This window comes from Ips typographus, linkage group LG3 (assembly GCF_016097725.1).
Source record: "Ips typographus isolate SLU linkage group LG3, UJ_Ityp_2.0, whole genome shotgun sequence".
In the NCBI taxonomy this organism is placed as follows: Eukaryota; Metazoa; Arthropoda; class Insecta; order Coleoptera; family Curculionidae; genus Ips; species Ips typographus.
Window position 1 is genome coordinate 17,058,127 of NC_138424.1, and position 18,275 is coordinate 17,076,401.

The 18,275-nt window shown below is 37.3% G+C and overlaps 3 protein-coding genes across 3 annotated transcripts in view; 2 read left to right on the forward strand and 1 right to left on the reverse strand.

Annotated features, from left to right (window-relative positions):
* The window catches only part of LOC145725779 (phosphatidylethanolamine-binding protein homolog F40A3.3-like), a 276,881-nt gene that overhangs the window by 103,166 nt on the left and 155,440 nt on the right, over window positions 1-18,275 (forward strand). The gene's annotated exons all lie outside the window — the stretch shown is intronic.
* The window catches only part of LOC145725786 (kelch-like protein 17), a 34,529-nt gene that overhangs the window by 13,971 nt on the left and 2,283 nt on the right, over window positions 1-18,275 (reverse strand). Inside the window, exons 2-8 of the mRNA XM_081974639.1 lie at window positions 8,723-8,945; window positions 6,121-6,217; window positions 5,940-6,061; window positions 5,418-5,532; window positions 5,166-5,272; window positions 4,988-5,104; window positions 4,721-4,934 (exon numbers count right to left, since the gene is read on the reverse strand). Of these exons, the coding sequence (XP_081830765.1) occupies window positions 4,721-4,934; window positions 4,988-5,104; window positions 5,166-5,272; window positions 5,418-5,532; window positions 5,940-6,061; window positions 6,121-6,217; window positions 8,723-8,920 (970 nt within the window). The 5' untranslated portion in view covers window positions 8,921-8,945. The remainder of the gene's footprint in view (window positions 1-4,720; window positions 4,935-4,987; window positions 5,105-5,165; window positions 5,273-5,417; window positions 5,533-5,939; window positions 6,062-6,120; window positions 6,218-8,722; window positions 8,946-18,275) is intronic.
* LOC145726077 (uncharacterized) lies at window positions 9,784-15,180 on the forward strand. The gene is made up of 5 exons (XM_081975018.1): window positions 9,784-10,206; window positions 10,273-10,504; window positions 11,783-12,031; window positions 12,074-12,286; window positions 12,752-15,180. Exons 1-5 carry the CDS (start codon window positions 9,784-9,786, stop codon window positions 15,178-15,180), a joined length of 3,546 nt encoding a protein of 1,181 aa, XP_081831144.1.

The following is an 18,275-nucleotide window of genomic DNA, read 5'->3' on the forward strand; positions in this document are numbered from 1 at the left end:
GAGATTTAAAAAATCAATAATAATCAGATAGAACTATGCGGCACTACAATGGCTGTTAAATTTTAATAACCCGGAAGAACAATTAGCACGCTATTAGAGAAACATCAAGCTGATGATTTTGACTGAGACACTGAAAATGACGATCTCATGTCAACGCTGATAGTTTGACGAGAAGGCCGTGCTGTGAAAAGCATTGCAAGTTTTTCGAAAGGCATGAGAGCCAGAATAAAAATGAGAGCATTAATCAGATACGCAAACTGACAGATGAAGAGGCTAGAGAAACACCAGTAATGGATAAATAGTGTATCCAGAGAAACCATAATAGAAGAACAGTGTTTAGATACTGATTTGAAAGTAATCAGAGAATGGTTGGAGAAATATTTGAAACCGGAATTTTGAGCCATGGGATTGACATAGTGACGAGTTGCTGGCGAGAATGGATTTCACTTCAACTGCGAGATAACCTAATTACTCGCAGATGGGAAAGTCCAGACAAAAAATCCTTTGTATACAAAACAATAGTTCCCAGTTCCTGCAAAGAGAATTTGTTCCGAGAACTACATGAGAGCCGTGAAACAGGACACATTAGAGTAAACCGGACTTTAACCAGAGAAGGATCAAATGGTGTAAACGGTGTGACTAGTATTTAAGAAAGTTAATTAAAGAAGTCGTAGCAGTCACCGTAGCAGAGGCGCTGATAACCAACGTTATTGCAAACCACGGAGTTCTTTTAAAGATTCACACAGACGAAAGTAGAAACTTTGAATCAGATATTTAGAACCAGTTAATATATATGTTAGCAATCATATCAAGGTGGCGAGCCCATCGTGAGAACTTCACACGGGCTCGTGGTACTTGAGGGCGTCTTTTATCAACCACTCTTGGATGGCGACATACTTATTGGTGTAAAAGGACGTCTTATTATTGTAACAGATAAGAGATAGGCGTATGTAATAAGATACTTGTGAGACGGGTGTTCTTAGGGTATTTAGTTAAGGGATTTAAGAAAAGTGGAGGGCATTCTGATATTTACCAGCAGAGAGAGTGGTATATTGGAATAAGAATCATTAAATTGGTTTAGTACGGGGAAATTTGTTTTTATTCTTCCCTCAATTCTTACATATATGTTATGGATGGAATAAGAACCACTCGAACAATGCCACTGCATCTGCCGTCCAATGAAATGGTCGAAAGACATAACAGGACTATCAATCAGTACCTTTCCTTTTATTTGTGAACGAAAATAAAAAAGTAGGTCAAAATATGGAGTAACACAAACAATGAATAGATATTTTGGATGATGTCAAGGGAAATTTTGGCAAAACGTTCGAAAAGCGGTAATTTTCAGGTACTAGCTACAGAATAAATATTGTTACGAAATGGACTTTTAGTTACTTTGTGTTACCTCGTATAGTCTTAGTTCATTCATCTTATTTCTTATTTCTTCTTATTTTCGTCTATATTGTATTGTTTAGGATCTAGAAAGTCGTAGTTCAGCTGTTTGTAAGAGAGAGGGAGACTTGTCATAGTTTGAAGTTTAAGAGAGAATGCCAATTTCATGAATAATCTCAAATTCCCTCGATTCCATTGAAGCCTATACATACAGGTGTGGTAAATCCAAATCCACCCCGTCGACAAAATTAATTTTATCGACGGGGTGGATTTTAACAACAATATGGCCTACTTGATATTTTTTTCGTTTTCTGTCTTTGTCCCGCGCATGCAATTATCTACGTTTCTCTGTCAGTTACACGGTTTTTCTATGGTCGGTTTTGGATTTACCACACCTGTATGTATATAAACAGCTGGACTAGAACCGGTGGAGAGTCAGTTAGTTGTTGTGATGGTTAAGAGATGTCAGTGCGAGATTAGACAGCAGTTTTCAGTATTGTTTGTAAACAAACGAAATATACAGTGCGAATTAAAAGTAACAAGTGGTGTTTTGTGTGAGAAACGGTACATTTGGTGTCAGAAGTGGGATTAGAAGATCCAGGAAGAAGAACGAAGAGCCCGAGACCAGGAGAAACAGACGAATCAGCGAGAAGTACCCTGTTGAATGCCTGTAAGTACCCGACTACAAAGTGCGAAGTTGGAAGATACAGTAAAACAGCTTTTGGACCTGATGAAGGAGATGCAAGCAAGCCAAGATCGCAAGTTTGCCGAAATGAAAGCAAGTCATGACAGCAAGTTGGAGGAAATTAAAGCAAGCCAGATAAATTAATATCAGTTTGAAGCAAAATTCGATGACATAAAAACTCAAATCAAGGACCAGTTAGATTGTGTTTTAATGAAATGAGGAGCGAAATAGAAAACTTCGAAAGAAAAGTAACCCATACCATTGAGGAATTTACTGGAAGAATAGGGGAGTGGAAGAGACTGTCCAGGATTTACGAAGGAACGTTGACAAACTGCAAGAAAAGTCCTTAGTCGCCAGTACTAATGCTTGTTCCAACATCAAACCCCCAATTTACGATGGTAAGACCTCGTGGCAGATTTAGAAGAAGCAGTTCGAGGCTGCCGCAGAGACAAACAACAGGACATCGAGTGACAAAGCCACCGCCTTAGTTTTATCGCTCAGAGATGAAGCCCTAAAAGTTTTGCAAATCTTGGATGAAAGCCGTTATAGGAATTACGAATACTTGAGCCAGCACTTAGAAATGAGGTTTTGAAACAAGCACCTGGAGCAAGTTTACGAGGCACAGTTGTCAAGCAGAAGCCAGAGAAGCCAAGAAACCTTGCAGCAGTACGAAGCTGACATTGCCCGTTTAGTTTACCTGGCTTACCCAACTGCATCCCAGGACATAAGAGAGCGTTTAGCAGTAGGAGCGTTTGTAAGAGACGTAAAATATCGTGATACTGAGCAAGCTCTAAGACTGGCCAGGTGCAAAACATTACATGATGCCCTTGCCTACGCTTTGGAGTTTAAGGCAGTAAAGCAAGTGTCACAAGGACATGCACAAGTGCGCCACGTAAGAAGCCGAACACCAGAGCACAGGACTAGATATTCAGGCCCAGGTTGTTCAAGAACCCAATCAGGCTGGAATCGTCGATTAGAAACCCGACTAGAGACCTTACGAACGGAGCTAATGAAAATGTGGAGTAAAGTAAAGGGGCAAAACAATCGTAGTGAGCAAACGCATCCATATTCTCGCTCTTTTGAATGCTGGAACTGTGGAGAAAAAGGGCACATTCGACCTCAATGCCCTAAACCGAGAAGAATAGAGAGCCAGGAAAGATGGGGAATGAGAAGGCAAAACTATCAAAATTACCAAAGGAAGCCGTCTGCACGATTCTTCCGATGCTGGAATTGCGCTGAAGGACATAAGCAACATCAGTGCCCCAAACCAAAAGGAATGGTGAATTATGGAAGAGAAAGCCTAACCAATGTTCATCCGAAGCAAAAGCTGATTGAAAATAATCATTCTTCTTCAGTTATTAAGGTAGCTCGTCTTCACCAGAACAATAGCAGCTTAGTAGGGAATGGCAAGGTTTGCGAAAGAAATTATCAAATGGTTGTCGACACTGGAACTTTTTTCACCATAGTAAAGCCAGGCATAGTGAAGCATTGCAGAATGAGTGATACCGGAGCAAAGTTTATATTGGAAACAGCTGGGGGTGATACAAGGTCTGTATTGGGAATCCATGAAGCTAAAATCCAGTTTGGACAGCATGAATTCAATCATTTGGTTCTCATAGCCAACCTAACCGATGATGTACTGATGAGACTGGATCTTATGCGGCAACATATATTTCATTTGGATTTGGAGAATAGCGTCATCAAGACTAAGCGAAACGAATTTAGTGTGAAGATGGTCGAGCAGACAACAAGAAAGGTTACATTGGAAGGAAATTACTTGCCTAGAGTCATGGAGGCAAGACCTTGCCAGGAAGGAAAAACTGAATCACCGTGCAGAAGAGTGGTTTTAAAAAGTGAAGCAGTCCGGACACAGAAAATATTGAATACACATCATCGTCGAAACATCGACTTAAGAGTACCTGTTGAAAAGGCCCCTGAACAGGTTGTAGAAAAGAACAAGTTTGGGAGAAGTCGTCGACAAGGCAGATCTTATAGAATCAGAAAGTGAAAGTCTTAGTTCATTTCATCTTACCCCGAATATTGTATTGTTTAGGATATAGAACGTCGTAGTTCAGCTGTTTGTGCGAGAGAGAGAGATTTATTTCATAGTTTGAAGTTTAAGAGAGAATGCCAATTTCATGAATATTCCCGAATTTCCTCGAATCCATGGAAACCTATATAAGCAGCTGGGCTAGGACCGGTGGAGAGTCAGTCAGGAGTCAGTTAGTTGTTCTGATTGTTAACAGATGTCAGTTCGAGGTTAGACAACAGTTGTCAGTACTGTTTGTAAAGTGGTGTTTTGTGTGAAAAACGGTACAATATAACCCACACCAATAAAGGTACAGAAAACATTGTCAACTTTCAAAACAAGAAACCTTGGTCGTATAGTGAATATTGTTACTTTTATGATGAAAACTATTCAACTCAACAGGAATCAATACACACACAAACAGAAGGGCTGCATGTTTATGTAAATGATATGATGCCCAAAAAATCTACAATGTAATGTTGGTTACATTATTATTGGTCACAAATGCAAAATTGACTCAGACTGCTGGGCACCTTGTCCAAAGTATAAAAGCAACCGCATATAACAAAGTGCAAGTAATGATGAAAAGTACACCAAAAAAATAAAAGTATTACCTATAGCAAATACATAAGGATCAGCTCCTAGTAGTTTCCTTTCCATAGTTCTCCATGAAGAAATTTCACACCGTCTTTCTGGCGCTAGATGGTACCGCATAGCCTCCATCAGTAATTCCCGACACTCGTGATTGTCCCTTATCAATTTTTCTGTATCCACTCTCGTCATAAGAAACTCCTTGGTTAGTAAAGGCAGCCTCACGTGAATAAACAACTGTAATTAAATTGCATGTTATTGTTATTACAAGACTAAAACAGTATACGAACTTTAGAAATATACTTCTCTCTTTCTATTAAATCGTGTTTGACCCACTTGAAAACTGCAGTAAACACGACTTCTTCTGAGATTACATTCAACTCGCTGTTTGAAACTAACTCGTTAACCTGTTGATGAAGAATACTTAAAATATCGATTTTGCTTTAGACGAAATACTTTAAAACTAACTTCTTCAAACGGAAGTGACAGAAACTCTTCAGTTGGTATAATTTGTTGAAAGTTTTGTAAGACGTATACGTGCGATTGATGGTGCAAATCCTTGCAGGAATGTGTATCTAAAAATATTAATTTTTGTTTCCTTTTCGTTATTTTTCTGAAAGTTATTCAAATAATTTAAAAAATCAATCGACCTCATGCATTATTGTCCTTATAATGCTAATGGTATCTTAATTACTATTTACCAACTATTCATTAACATACCTGCAAAACTTCTTATTCCGAGGCAGTTTGAGGGATGCAACTGCCTTAAAAAAAATGTACAGCAAGCTTCTCTAACGTCTTCCATTTGAAGCAGGCTACTTGCTGGTAATAGTATCTATAAAAGACTTTACTAATTAAACATTTGATCCCCAGAATAACTATTTATACACCAAAGGCATAAATAGGTAGATATTTATGACCTGAGGACGACGATTTTACTGGCCCAATGGTCAAGTCGCCCGAGGGCATAAACATCTGGTAATGTCCATGGTGAATACAAAATCTTATCTCAACAATCTTAGACCACTTCTTTACTGTGATTAACACTGTACTGTTACTACTAATTACAAAATCAAGAAATTGCAATGACAAATTATTATTAATATAGCCATACTGTAAATAGGTCTATGTTAGGTAACTTTATACCCGCGAGGAAATAAAGTAGGTGCATGTTTATGTATTTGCTAGCTAAGTAATAGAAACACAATCATAAATTGTTCAAACATAAAATTTCTTAATTACCTGGGCATTATCGACAGTTATAGTAATCTGGCCAGTGTATGCGTAATCTAAGAGTAAATCCACAGCTGTAGCGTCCATATCAACCATGGTTATTTCACTTTGGGATTGTTCTTTCATCTCTCCTATAATTATGAAACAACTTAAACAAGGCACCTATTGAATGGTTTAAAAAAGTGCTTACCGTTGAACATGGCGAAAAAATAAGGGCTAACTGAAGCCAACACTACTTTGTGTGCGCTGAACTTTTCTGTTCCTATTTTTAATATTACATCACATAACTAAAACAAAAACTGTGTGTATTGCGTGTCTATATTATGTTATTTTAGATAAAAAAAAATAAGTGCAACTTTAATAACATAACCACATGTCTATTTGTTACCATTTTGGCTAAACTTGTAATTTTATAGAAATATTGCATGTATTAAGAAAATTCACAGAGGTGAAGTCTGAGTAAATGGGTCTATAAGCGGTGCAAATGGCTGTTCCTTGTGAAACTATACATAGTAGAACCTTGGAGATCTCACTCAAAACGCTACTGACCTCGGTCCTTAAGCTATTTACTAAAATTATCTCGCTAATAGGATAATGGGGAAGGTGCCAATATCAGAAGAACAGCAAGAATTCAGATTCAATAGATCAGCGGTGGACGCAATATTCATATTACGCCAAATGATACAAAAATCGATAAAATTTAACGATCCTCTTTTTGTCTGTGATGTGGATTTAACTAAGGCATTCGACAGGGTGCGACTAGATGGCGTAATTAAGATAAAGATTATAGACCAGGAAAACATCGATTACCGGTAACAAAGAATTATACAAGAACTGAACAGCAAAAGTAGAACAAGAATAAAAACGAACGATGGACTGTCTGAGGAAGTGCAAATCAATACGAACCAACAACAAACAAAGGGATAACCTTAGTCCTACCCTGTTCAACATCATTAAAAATATTAAAAAAGTGAACGCTAAATATGGCATAGGCAATTGCACCATTTAAGTGTTATGCTATGCAGATGATGCAATCCTCATAGCGATAAAGTCAACGGATACCTGAAAGATATCATATGACAAAATAAAATTATGAGTACAAAAAGCTGAGGATTTACAAAACAGGCGTAAGACCTATTTTAACGTACGCCATAAAAACCAGACCTAAGACATCAACAACAAAAAGTGTCACTATCACAAGTAGAATAAGAAGCGAGGATATCAGAAAAGAACTAGAAAATAATACAGGATGTGGTAAGATGGACTAGAACACGCAAAAGGTACTGGAGTGGCCATGTGGAAAGGCTGCCAGATGAAAGATGGGCAAAGTGGACCGTGTCGCAAAAACCAAACCACAGTGTAAGAATATAATACCAATAAGATCACTGCTTTGAAGTGTCGACAAATGCCGCCGTTTTTTGTTCCTCTTCTTCTTTCTTTCTAATATGGGTGTTCAAATGGGTAAGCTAATCTTATTATGCCTCTTCGGACGTTGATGTCCAGCACTCTTACCAGCGTTTTGGAGGTCTGCCTTGGGTTCGTTTTCCGAAAGGATTATTAGTTTTTACGATTTTTACAAGACTGTTGTCTTCCATTCTGTTTACGTTGTTACCTACGAAATACAGTTTTCGTCCGCAACTCGTTTAGTTTGCACTTTTAATGTCCATGGGCCTAGTTACACTGGCAAGCCGATTCCGATCACTTAATCTCCGTTTGCACTTTGTGCACATTTTATTGTTAATGTGGTTGAGCGACCTGATAAGTTATCAGGTACCATAGTCACGTGATTGGTTTGCGATTTTTGTCAGGGAAGCGTCGGTTTGTGGTCGTGTTTCTTTGTGTCGGGTGTCATGTGGCCTATTTAATCACCTCCACTTCAGAATTCGCAATGAGCACCGCATCATCTGCGTAGCAGACAACATTGAAGTAAGTTGTTCCCTATTTTGTATCCGGCTCTTTTAGGTAAATCTCCGACAATTTTGTCCATAATCATGTTGAATATAAATAGTATATTAGTTTTATTAATATCTGGTTCACTTCCTTTTTTCGCATTATTTCAAATGATGTCTGCCAATCGCACCCGGTCGAAAGCTTTAGTCATGTCGACAAAGCACTGGTTTACGCTGGTTTATTGAACTCTAAAGATTTTTCTGTTATTTGCTTCACAATGAAGACAGCATCAATGGTAGATCTGTTTTTTCGAAAACCTTGCAGTTTTTCGCGAATTGGTATAGTTTTTTTTATTTTTTCTAACAAAGTCCTAGTGAGGGCTTTGAGGATGATGTTGAGAAGCGTTATTCCACGATAATTGTCTGGGATTGTTTTCTGGCCCTTTTTAAATATACAGGGTGGTTCAAATTGATTGTAGGATAGTTTGAGAGTGGAAAGTACATTAAAAATAAACTCCAAAGTGTCATATAAACTGTAAAAAAGTGTAAAAAAGTGACCCTAGCGGAGTTAGAGCACCTTAAAGGTGAGCCACTAAAACCATTTTCTTATTTTTAATTCCTAGACGAAAAAAGTTATTCAAATGAAAAGTGGTCATTTAGAATTTTGTTCACTTTTCTAACATAATCTGGACAAATACAGCGGCTGTTCAAAAAGTTTGAAGCTTTAAATTTCTTTAACCTGTAATTTTAGATCGTTCTGAGGGGGCACATGTGTTACGACTTATAGACTATTTCCAGAAGGAGAAAGTGGCTGGAAATACATTTATTACCGCTAAACGCGGTCTCCAATGTAAGTTTTGTTAATAATTGAAGAAAATAATAGCAAGTAGTAGTAGTAAGTACCTGTCCATGTTGTCTCATTCGTTGTATATTACCTAGTGCATTTACACTATGTTTGTCGTTTTTATGACAATAATCCTTATTGGTAAACGGTGGCAAATCTATCCCTTCGGAGGTAGTTTTCGAGGTAGTCTCAGTGCTTTCGGATAAATGCAGTCGGTCTAGAACTACACCAGGTTCTTCTAAGTTGTTATTCATCATTGTCAGTTTTATATAGTCTTCAGATCTGAAATTAAATAAAGTATGTTCAATATTTATACTCCTAATTAATTCGCCAGTTTCACTTTATGGTTTCAGGTTAATTTTGCAAAATATAGAGTTTTTTTATTTTATACACCATTTGGTAGCCCAACTTTCTAATGGTTTAAAAATGACAAAATTAAAAATACTGACATAGTCATATCTTAAAGTAGGTACTTTCGTTACTACTCATTCAAAAACTTATCTGCAATATTAACTTTGTGGTGTGTACGATTTGTCGATGTAGTGGCGCATCCCTAGTTGTGACGGGCGACGTTCGACAAGACAACGACATTTGATTTTCGGCAGTTTTTTTTGTTTTTGACGGATGATAGAATTAAGTTTTAGCGGTAGTAAAATTATGGTTAGAAATTTTGTTGGATTTGCATGTAAATGTGCCCGAGTGCACCCTATTTTTTGATACAAATAAACAAGTCCACAGAAGCTAAGAAATCGTGCCTTCATTACTTTTCATGGTCCTTCGAGCGAAATCAACAAGCAAATCCCGGTATATGAATCAACAACAAGTTCTAACCTAAAAAAAAATAAGGTGGGAATAAGCACCGTTTCCTGATCGTGCAATCTCAATTTTCCAAAAAGAAAGCCTTCAGTTCAGAAGCCCGAGACAGCAAGTGCTCCGTGAGTACGTGTATGCAGAGTCAAGCAGAATAAGGTGGGTCGTATCCTTTTACCTTGGTTGTTCAAAATAAGCTATTTTTAACCTTATTGAAGTTATTCCTTGTCCCCATGTTTAATGCCCATATTGATTAAGCAAAGATTTGGGTTTTTGATCGTTATTAAGCTTCTTTAAAAAATAGTAAACAATGCCTAATGAAACGGAGGTATACCCAGACCCCACAGAGGTGGAGGAATTAAAAAAGTTAATATGTCGAAGAGGCCAGTTAAAGGCCACTCTAACGAGATTTTCCACTTATTTAAATGGGGAAGAAGTGGACCCGATAAGTTTAAAGTTAAGGCTATCCAAACTCGAGTCTACTTGGACTGAGTTTGAGGTTGTCCAATCCAAAATAGAGTTACTGAAACCAGAACAGGCCCTTGAGAGAGATTCTTTTGAGGATGATTATTTTTATGTAGTAACCAAAGCATCTAAGATAGTGTCTTCTTATGAGCAAAGCATGAACAGCCCTGGAGCTGGTGTAACAAATTCCAGTGGTAGTGCAAATGCAATTCCTAATTTACAAAATCTAGCAGTTAGCAATACGGTTACGAGTTCAGCCAGATTACAGGCAATATCATTACCAAAATTTAGTGGTACATATGAAGGTTGGTTAAATTTTTTTGAAATTTTCCAGGCTCTTGTACATAATAATACTGAAATAAGTACGATTCAAAAGTTTTATTATTTGCAATCTTGCCTTACTGGTGAAGCAGTGCAAGTGTTGCAGTCTTTGGAGATATGTGAGGCAAACTACCAACAAGCTTTAGATTTGTTAAAAGAAAGGTATCAGAACAAAAGATTACTTATCCATAATCATGTTAGGAATTTGTTTGACATTGAACCAATCATTAAAGAGTCAGCCCAAGGTTTTCGCAAACTGATTGACAATCTTATGCGGAATATCAGGGCTCTTGCAAGTTTAAACCAGCCAGTTGAACACTGGGATACTATCTTAGTGTATATGATCTCACAAAAGATAGACCTTAACACAAGAAGAGAATGGGAACTTTTTAATAAAAAAGATGCGCCCACATTCCAAGAATTTTTAGAATTTTTAAAAAACAAATGTCAGGTATTAGAAACAATAGGCAATAAAGAAAAGATTCAGAAAGAAAATGTTTCAAACCGATATTCTCAGTCCAAGCATTCTGTCAACTTTAGTTTATCCAAGCCTGATGAAGTGACTTTAGTCAACCAGGTTAATAACAAAGCAAACACTTTAAATTACAATAATTTAAAATGCTATTTTTGCAATCAAGTTGGACACTTTACCTATAAATGTTTTAAGTTAGTTTCTCTTTCTTGTAAAGATAGGTTGGTCGAGTTAAGGAAAATAGGTTTGTGCACAAATTGTTTAAAACCTGGACATACAGCTGAAACTTGCACTGGAAAAAGGTGCAGGATTTGCAATAAAAAGCATAACTCAATGCTTCATGATTTTACTTACAATATCAATGAAAATAAACCAAATTTAAACAATTCAACTAGTAGCTGTAATTTAGTTGTTCAAAATGACACACATCAGCAATGTGTGACCCCAATAAATAAGTCAAATAACTCTAATCCCTTGCACACTGACAACACGGTTGCAGGAGAGTCCTTCGCTACTTTTAATACTTGTACTTTGAGTAATCAAGAGCCAATTAATACTTCATATTCTAAAACTCAGGTTTTGCTACCCACAGCAGTCATCAATGTTTTGGGCAACAATAATAAATGGTTTAAATGTCGAGCACTGTTGGATTCCGCTAGTCAATCTAATTTTTGCTCATCCCGAATATTACAACAGCTTAATTTAACAACAAAGTCGGTAGAAATTCCTGTGGCAGGGCTAAACAATATCACATCCAGCATTTTATCAAAATTCAGCACAACTATAAAATCAGTGAGTGAGTCGTTTGCATCTAACATAAATATTTTAGTGGTGGAAAATATAACGAGTAGACTTCCACAAATGGCGTTTGATATTTCACAGCTAAAGTTGCCTAGCAACATCAGATTAGCTGATCCATCTTTTGGAGACTCAGCAGAAATAGATTTTTTGTTAGGTGCAGAGATTTTCTTTTCATGTTTAGAGGGAGACCAAATTAAGCTAGGCAGTAGATTACCTATTTTACAAAATACGAAGTTTGGTTGGGTATTAGCTGGGCCCCTAGATTTTGAAATGGCAAGAAATAAATCTGCTTGTTTTCTGACTTTAGATTGTTTAGCCGACAATCTGTTGCAAAATACTGTGCAAAAATTTTGGCAGATTGAAAACATACCAAGTGATCGAAGTAAATTTAGTAAAGAAGAGTTAGATTGCGAGATGCATTTTCGGGAAAACGTAGAAAATGATAGTTCAGGTAGATTTATTGTCAAACTACCTTTGAGGGACAATTTTACAAGTCTAGGTGAATCATACTCTATTGCGGCAAGATGTTTCAATTCTTTAGATAAGAAATTAAGTTTGAATCCTAATTTGAAGAACAGTTATAAGGAGTTTTTGAACGAATATGAACAATTGGAACATATGTCTAAAGTAGATCCTAGCCTTGATAAACCTGAAGATTTACATGTTTATTTTAGTCATCATGCAGTCTTAAGAGAGTCGAGCAGTACTACAAAACTGCGAGTTGTATTTAATGCTAGTCTCAAAACTTCGACCGGTTTGAGCCTGAATGATGTCCTAAAAGTCGGTCCAAAAGTTCAACCAGATATTTTTAACACTGTCTTACGTATGCGTACATATTTGATTTTATTAATTGCAGACATTGAGAAGATGTATCGGATGATATTGGTACATCCATCCCAAAGAAAACTACAAAGAATATTATTTCGTGACCCGGTGTCTCAAAAATTAAATCATTATGAGCTAAATACCATAACTTATGGTACAGCTAGTGCTTCCTTTCTTGCCACACGTGTTTTACATGAAATTGGTTTGCGATGCAAGGAGTCCAATCCTGAAATCAGTGAAATAATAATTAATAATTTTTACATGGACGATTTAATTTTTGGACACCATGATGTAGAACATTTAAACAGCTTAAAGCAGCAAATTGATTCCACATTACTTTCATATGGATTTAAATTAAGAAAATGGCTTTCAAATTGTAATCTTCTCATTGAAGGTCATGAGGGTTCAGGTCAAGACGAATTTTACATTCGAGCTGATTCTGACACTAAAACATTAGGAACCGTTTGGAAACCTGCGGACGATACGATTAGTTACGATTTTGATGTGAAATCTCCATCAAGTTCAATAACGAAGCGTACTATTTTAGCCAGTATTGGTCGGTTATTTGACGTCCTAGGTTTGGTTAGTCCAGTAATTGTCAAAGCCAAGCTTATCTTACAAAGCGTATGGCGGATTCATTTAGACTGGGATGAGGAGGTACCCAACCATTTGGCTCAAACATGGCTTAATTTCAGTTCAAAGTTGTCATATCTGAATAATGTACAAATTCCCAGGTGCGTATTAAATGCCACAAACCCGCCTGAGTTTACAGCCCTATACGGTTTTTCTGATGCCTCTGAATTGGCTTATGGTGCGTGTGTATATATTGTTTCAAGAGATACCAAAGGCGGCGGTAGCCAGTCGCATTTATTATGTGCAAAGTCTCGTTTGGCTCCGATGAGTTCCTTGAGTCTACCTCGATTAGAACTCTGTGGCGCTCTTTTGTTAGCTCAGCTTTTTAACAAGGTAGCGTCAACCTTAAAATTTTCTTTTGAAGACGTAACTCTATTTACTGACTCGAGCATTGTGTTAAGCTGGTTAAACTCCGAGCCAAACAAATGGAAAGTATTTGTCGCCAATCGCGTGGCTGAAATCCAGCGGTTGACCGAGCATTGCGAGTGGAGGCATATTGACTCCAAAAATAATCCAGCTGACATTGTGTCCAGAGGAGTTGATCCTGAAACTTTGTTAGATTTAGACCTTTGGTGGCATGGACCAGAATTCATGACTAAACCAAAAGATGAATGGCCCTTTAATAAAATTTCTCCTGTTGAGGTTCCAGACGTACGCAAAGTAAAGTTGCAACTGTCTTTCCCGGTTGTCCGAAAAAACGTTTCTACTGACGGTCTTTTTAAATGGTCTTGTTTTTCTAAAACTGTTAGGGTTTATAGCTACATTCGTAGGTTTATAAATAATACTAGGAAAACTATTAAAATTCAAGGTCCCTTGACAAGTATTGAGTTGGATGAAACTTTGTTTCTTCTCTGTAATTTGGTTCAATCGGACCATTTTTCTGCTGAACTGGTAGAAATTAAAAAAGGCAATTCCGTACCTCGCAGTAGTAAATTGTTGAGTTTAACACCATTTCTAGATCCTAAAGGTTTATTGCGGGTAGGCGGTCGACTTAGCAATTCTCAGCTAGAATACGAAAATAAACACCCAATTATTTTACCGGCCAAGCATATATTTACTGAAATGCTTATAAAATATTATCATTATAAATTCTTACACGCGGGACCACAATTTCTTTTGACTCAAATTAGAAATAAGTTTTGGATCATAAATGGACGGCAAGTGGTTCGTAAGGTTCTGCATCGTTGCTTGACTTGTTTCCGTGTCAAGCCGTTGTCCATCAAACAAATAATGGGAGATTTACCCGAATCGCGAGTTGTTCCTTCTCGACCATTCGCTTCATGTGGCGTAGACTATGCAGGTCCTTACCTGCTGAAAGATGGCAAAACTCGTAACCGCGTTTTAATTAAATGCTATGTATGCATATACATTTGTTTTACCACCAGAGCGGTTCATGCTGAGTTAGTTTCTGATTTAACTTCTATTGCATTTATGAATTCCTTTAAAAGATTTGTCTCTCGGCGGGGATTACCTAGCGATATTTTTAGCGACAACGCTACTAATTTTGTAGGAGCCAATAATGATCTCACTAAATTATGCAAGCTTATCGAAAACACCACTAGCTGCGATAAATATAACAGGTATTTTTCGGAGCATAAAATCAATTGGCATTTCATTCCTGCCAGATCGCCACACTTTGGCGGGCTCTGGGAATCTGCCGTGCGTTCAGTAAAGTATCATTTGAAAAGAGTATTGGGAGATTGTCACTTAAACTTTGAAGAATTTTATACTTTGCTTAATCAAGTTGAAGCTATACTCAATTCCCGACCTATCCTTCCCTTGAGTGACGACCCTACCGACATGGAAGTGCTTACGCCAGCACACTTTCTGATTGGTGGCAGTCTGGTAGCTGTTCCTCAGTCACGAGTTCCTGATGTAAACATTAATCGCCTGCAGCGCTTTAAACAAATTCAGCAAATGCTACAGCGATTTTGGGCTATTTGGAGTAGAGACTATCTTAACACTCTTCAGCAGAGATCCAAGTGGAAAGTAGTCCAAAACAACCTTAAAGAAGGTGTTTTAGTTCTAATCAAGGAAGATCACGAACCCCCGATGCACTGGCCATTAGGACGAGTAGAGGCAGTTCATCCAGGCAAAGACGGCTATGTACGAGTGGCGTCCGTGCGGACAAAAGGAGGAGTCTGTCGTCGAGCTGTTACTCGATTGTGTCCTTTACCCCTACTGGATTAGCCAAGTGCCGCGTTTAGTGCAGCGTGCTTGTGTATGTGACCAGTTCTGAGCGAGTGTTTTTTTTGTTAATCTTGAAATAACGGGATATTTCAAGGTGGCCGGCATGTACGATTTGTCGATGTAGTGGCGCATCCCTAGTTGTGACGGGCGACGTTCGACAAGACAACGACATTTGATTTTCGGCAGTTTTTTTTGTTTTTGACGGATGATAGAATTAAGTTTTAGCGGTAGTAAAATTATGGTTAGAAATTTTGTTGGATTTGCATGTAAATGTGCCCGAGTGCACCCTATTTTTTGATACAAATAAACAAGTCCACAGAAGCTAAGAAATCGTGCCTTCATTACTTTTCATGGTGTGTTCTGTAAGTTTTTAGGTAAATATTCCAGGGAAAGTCCACGATTATTAGAACCGGACAAACAGGACCGAAAATCACTCCATTTTTTGTAAATCACAACCAAATCGTAATTCCTTTACCTCAAATATGAAATAATACGTTTAGAACTAGTATGTATAAACATTGCAGAATTAAATTTGTGTGCTTTATTTTTATTTGTTTATGTTTTTTTTTTAGTTTTATTTATTCCCGAATTCCCTCGATTCTATAGAAGCTTATATAAACAGCTGAGCTATGACCGGTAGTTAATTGTTGTGATTGTTAAGAGTAGTTGTCAGTTGGAGATTAGACAGTAGTTGTCACTGTTGTTTGTAAACCAAGTCGAATATACAATGTATGATAAAAGTATTCGTCGTGTTTTTAGAGGAAAAACGGTACATTTGGTGTCAGAAGTAGGATTGGAGATCCAGGAAGACTTCAAGAAAGAAGAATCCAACCAACCTTCAAGAAGTGGACTCTGATTTAATGCCTGTAAGTACACGACTACAAAAATCGAAAATGGAGGAGGCAGTGAAACAGCTATGTAATGGAAATGAAGAAGGAATTAAAAGTAAGTCAAGCTGAAATGAAAACCAGCCAAAGTAAGTAAGTCAGGACAGCAAACTAGAGGAAATGAAATCAAACCAGGACAGCAAGTTGGAAGAAATAAAAGCAACCCAAGTGAGTCAAGATCAGTTTGAGGTGAAGTTGGAAGAAATGCAAGCCATCTAAGATCGTAAGCTAGACGATATAAAAGGACAAATAAAGGACCAGTTAAATTGTGCGATTGGTGAACTGAAAAGCGAAATGGAATACCGGATGAGAAATTTGGAAGAAAAAGTCGAAAAGAGAATAAGCAGAGTCAGTCGAGGAAACTGTGCAGAACTTCCAGAGGGAAGTTGATAAACTACAAGAAATGTCACTGAAGTGAAGCCAACTCTAGTTGCCAGTTCAAATGCTTGTTCCAACATTAAACCTCCAGTTTACGATGATAAGACCTAATGGCAGATTTACAAGAAGCAGTTCGAGGCTGCTGCTGATGAGGGCGAATAACTGGACATCAAGTGACAAAGCCACCGCCTTTATCACTTACAAAAGAAGCTCTGAAGGTTTTCCAGAATCTAGATGAAGGCCACTACAAAAACTACGACGACTTGATCCATCGCCAGATGTCATGGTGCCTTTGCCTACATCTGGGAGTTTGAAGCGGTAAAACAAGTGTCACGAGAATATGCACGAGTGCGCCAAATAAGAATCTGTACACCCAAGTACGGGAACCGTTATGATAATCCAGATCACTCAATAACCTAGTCAGAGTTGAATCGTCAACTGGAGACCTTGCGAAAGGAGGAAAAGTGGAGTAAAGTAAACAGCCAAAACAATAATCGTAGTGCGCAAACGAAGCCGTTTTCTCATTCTTTTGAATCGTTTGATAATCCAAAAATGTACAATGATTTGTTGGAGGAACCACAATTACCTTACTAGGATGTTGTCAAATATAGACTTAAATAGCTGTTAGATAATGAGTTGTACAATTAACATTGCAGTACAATTAGTTACAATTGGTAAGAACAAGCTTTGCCACCAATACTAATCGGATATTTAGGCTATCAAATATATTTTGATGAATAAAAACAATAAAATTCAGTTGGAGTATTAAATATAAATACCTAAAAAAAAAGCGTCTGGTAACGTCGCATAACAGAGGATAACTGATATTTGACAATTACTACGTTTCCATGCAAATTAAAAACTTTGCCTTGTAAACCCGTTTTCAATTCGGTTTCAATCTTATTTCACTTCAAGGTCGATTCGCCGATTTTTCGGGATTGAAATAGCAGAATTTTGAAATCGAGAAAATACATCACAATTGTGTATTGTCAACGTGTAAATGTCATTTTTCACTTCTATAAGTTAGAGAGCATAACCAAAAATTTTTCGTTTTATCATTTGAATTGTTTCTAATCTCATTAATTGTTGTTATTAATAAAGTAAGCAATAATTACATTTTACCTTATCATGACTACCAGAAATGTTTGGCTGGACAAAGAAGTAAAACTTCTACTGGAAATTTTCCAACACAAAACATCAATCGGTATTTTGATACCAGGAAGTATAAAAATGGAGAAAATTACCAATTGGTTTATGAGGAATTAGTAAAGAAAGGTGTAATTACTAAGAACGTTTTGCATATTGCTACACGTGAAATTGGTTTGAGCATGAGACAAAAGGTAGCAAAGGCAATTAAAGTAAATTGAAAGCGAAATTTTAGTTACTTAGGGAAAAATTTCAATTTAATAGTCAAACCTTGGTTCAGTGGAGTGGGATGTTTTTAATCATGCCGAAAGTGACCAAGTCCCTTCCAGGGGTCGAATATTTCTTTTTACTGATAACGGACCATAATTCATGGAAACGAATGGGATCTGATTTCTCTGTATTTCTCGGAGCGTCATCTTGTAAACTGGGCCAAAATGGGTGATCTAAGGATGCTAACAACTGTTCTGGAATGGCCGCCCCCAGAGTGGGGACAGGCAAAATTGGACTAAAAGAACTTTTAAATCTTCTGATACACTTCCACACCCTATCAATACTAGTCAAAGGATTAAGATTCTCACAAAAAGACTGAAAGTTAGTTCGTTTTTTCTCTCTTAATATTTTCCTAGTATGAGCCCTTACTTTCCTGAAATTAACATAATTGTCTAACGAGGGCGCATTGAGATA